The sequence below is a fragment of the Parus major genome, unplaced genomic scaffold (genome assembly GCF_001522545.3).
Source record: "Parus major isolate Abel unplaced genomic scaffold, Parus_major1.1 Scaffold485, whole genome shotgun sequence".
Taxonomy (NCBI): domain Eukaryota; kingdom Metazoa; phylum Chordata; class Aves; order Passeriformes; family Paridae; genus Parus; species Parus major.
In genome coordinates, this window is record NW_015379377.1 from 2,066 (window position 1) to 3,479 (window position 1,414).

Sequence of the window (1,414 nt, forward strand, 5' to 3'; positions counted from 1 at the left end):
CGGGGAGGGGGGCGGCCGCTGCTCCTCCTCCTCCTCCGAGTCCACGCTGCCGTCGTGGTCCCCGTTCTCCAGGTCACTCCTGGAGCTCTCCGACGTCTGCGACGCTCCAAACCTGAAGGGGAAGCGGGAATGAGCCACGCCCGCATGGCTCAGCTCCTCCTCCCTGTGCCGGGGGAAGCAGCCCAGAGCCTTTCCCAGGGTTGTTTCTCCCAAAATATTTCCCCCAGTTGCTCGGGGCAATCGTGGGTGCTCAGGGGTTCCCCCAGCGTGCCGGGGTGTCACAATTCCCTGGAGGTGCAGGGACACAGCCAGGGCTTGGATGTTTTCCCTGTCTCCTTTGATCACATCTCAGATTGGGAATTATGGAAATAACTTTATTTAATGAGTGGCTCTATCAAAGGGTTGGAAAATTATTTCAAAGCCTGAGATGCCCCTGGGAGGCCTCTTGTTCTCACTTTTCTGATTTGAACGTTCTGAGAATGTTCTGCCCACTCCCCTCAGGCTCACCTCCTCCTCCTCCTCCTCCTCTCCAAGGATGAGGGAAGGAGCAAATTCCAAGTGTTTAACACTAAGGGTGGGGGTTTTCAACGTGTCTGATGGCAGATTCATTAATTAGGTGTTCCCATTGTTAATGAATTCCCTTTAACAGATCTGTCTCCGGCTCAGGAGAACCCCCAGCACAAGTGGCAGGGAGATAAAACCCCACAGCCCCAAAATGACACAAAACCCAAGGAATTCCTCCTGGCCCGGGCTGCAACGTGCAGATTCCCAGCACCAGGGGGGAAATCAGGGTTCTGCTTTCACCTTACCGTGTCCTGGACTTGACCTGGGTTGCGTAGGAGATCTCCTTCTCCTCCCAGATGTCCTCCTCCTCCTCGTTGTCGTCGAACTGCTGGATGCGCTCGTTGCAGCAGGCCTCGAACAGGGAGGCGTTGGGCTGCAGGAGCACAGGAATCACTGCACACCTTCTCTGCACACACTGATTTACTAATCCCAGGCTCAGGACTGAGCAAACCCAGCTCTGCTCAGGAGCTGGGATCACCCGGGATCGCCACAGCCCTGCTGCTGCTGCTGCCTCGCTTTGGGGAACAAAGCAGGAAAGGCCAGGAACAGCCTGGAAATGTTTAGATCCATGAGAAATCCATCTCTGCCTCTGCTTCCCTAATCTGAGTCTGGAAAGATGATCTAAAGCTGCAGGAGCTGGGAATGTTCCCCTGGAGAGGAGAAGGCTCCAGGGAGAGCTCAGAGCCCCTGCAGGGCCTGAAGGGGCTCCAGGAGAGCTGCAGAGGGACTGGGCCAGGGCTGCAGGGCCAGGAGCCAGGGAATGGCTCCCAGTGCCAGAGGACAGGGCTGGATGTTGGGAATTGGGAATTGGGAATTGCTGGCTGGGCTGGAATTGCCAGAGCAGCTGGGG

The 1,414-nt window shown here is 56.6% G+C and overlaps 1 protein-coding gene across 1 annotated transcript in view; it reads right to left on the minus strand.

Moving 5' to 3' along the window:
• Positions 1-1,414, minus strand: part of PPP6R2 (protein phosphatase 6 regulatory subunit 2) — a gene marked incomplete at its 3' end in the record, with an annotated part of 41,604 nt that overhangs the window by 2,062 nt on the left and 38,128 nt on the right. Inside the window, exons 16-17 of the mRNA XM_033511699.1 lie at positions 810-1,270; positions 7-112 (exon numbers count right to left, since the gene is read on the minus strand). Of these exons, the coding sequence (XP_033367590.1) occupies positions 7-112; positions 810-1,270 (567 nt within the window). The remainder of the gene's footprint in view (positions 1-6; positions 113-809; positions 1,271-1,414) is intronic.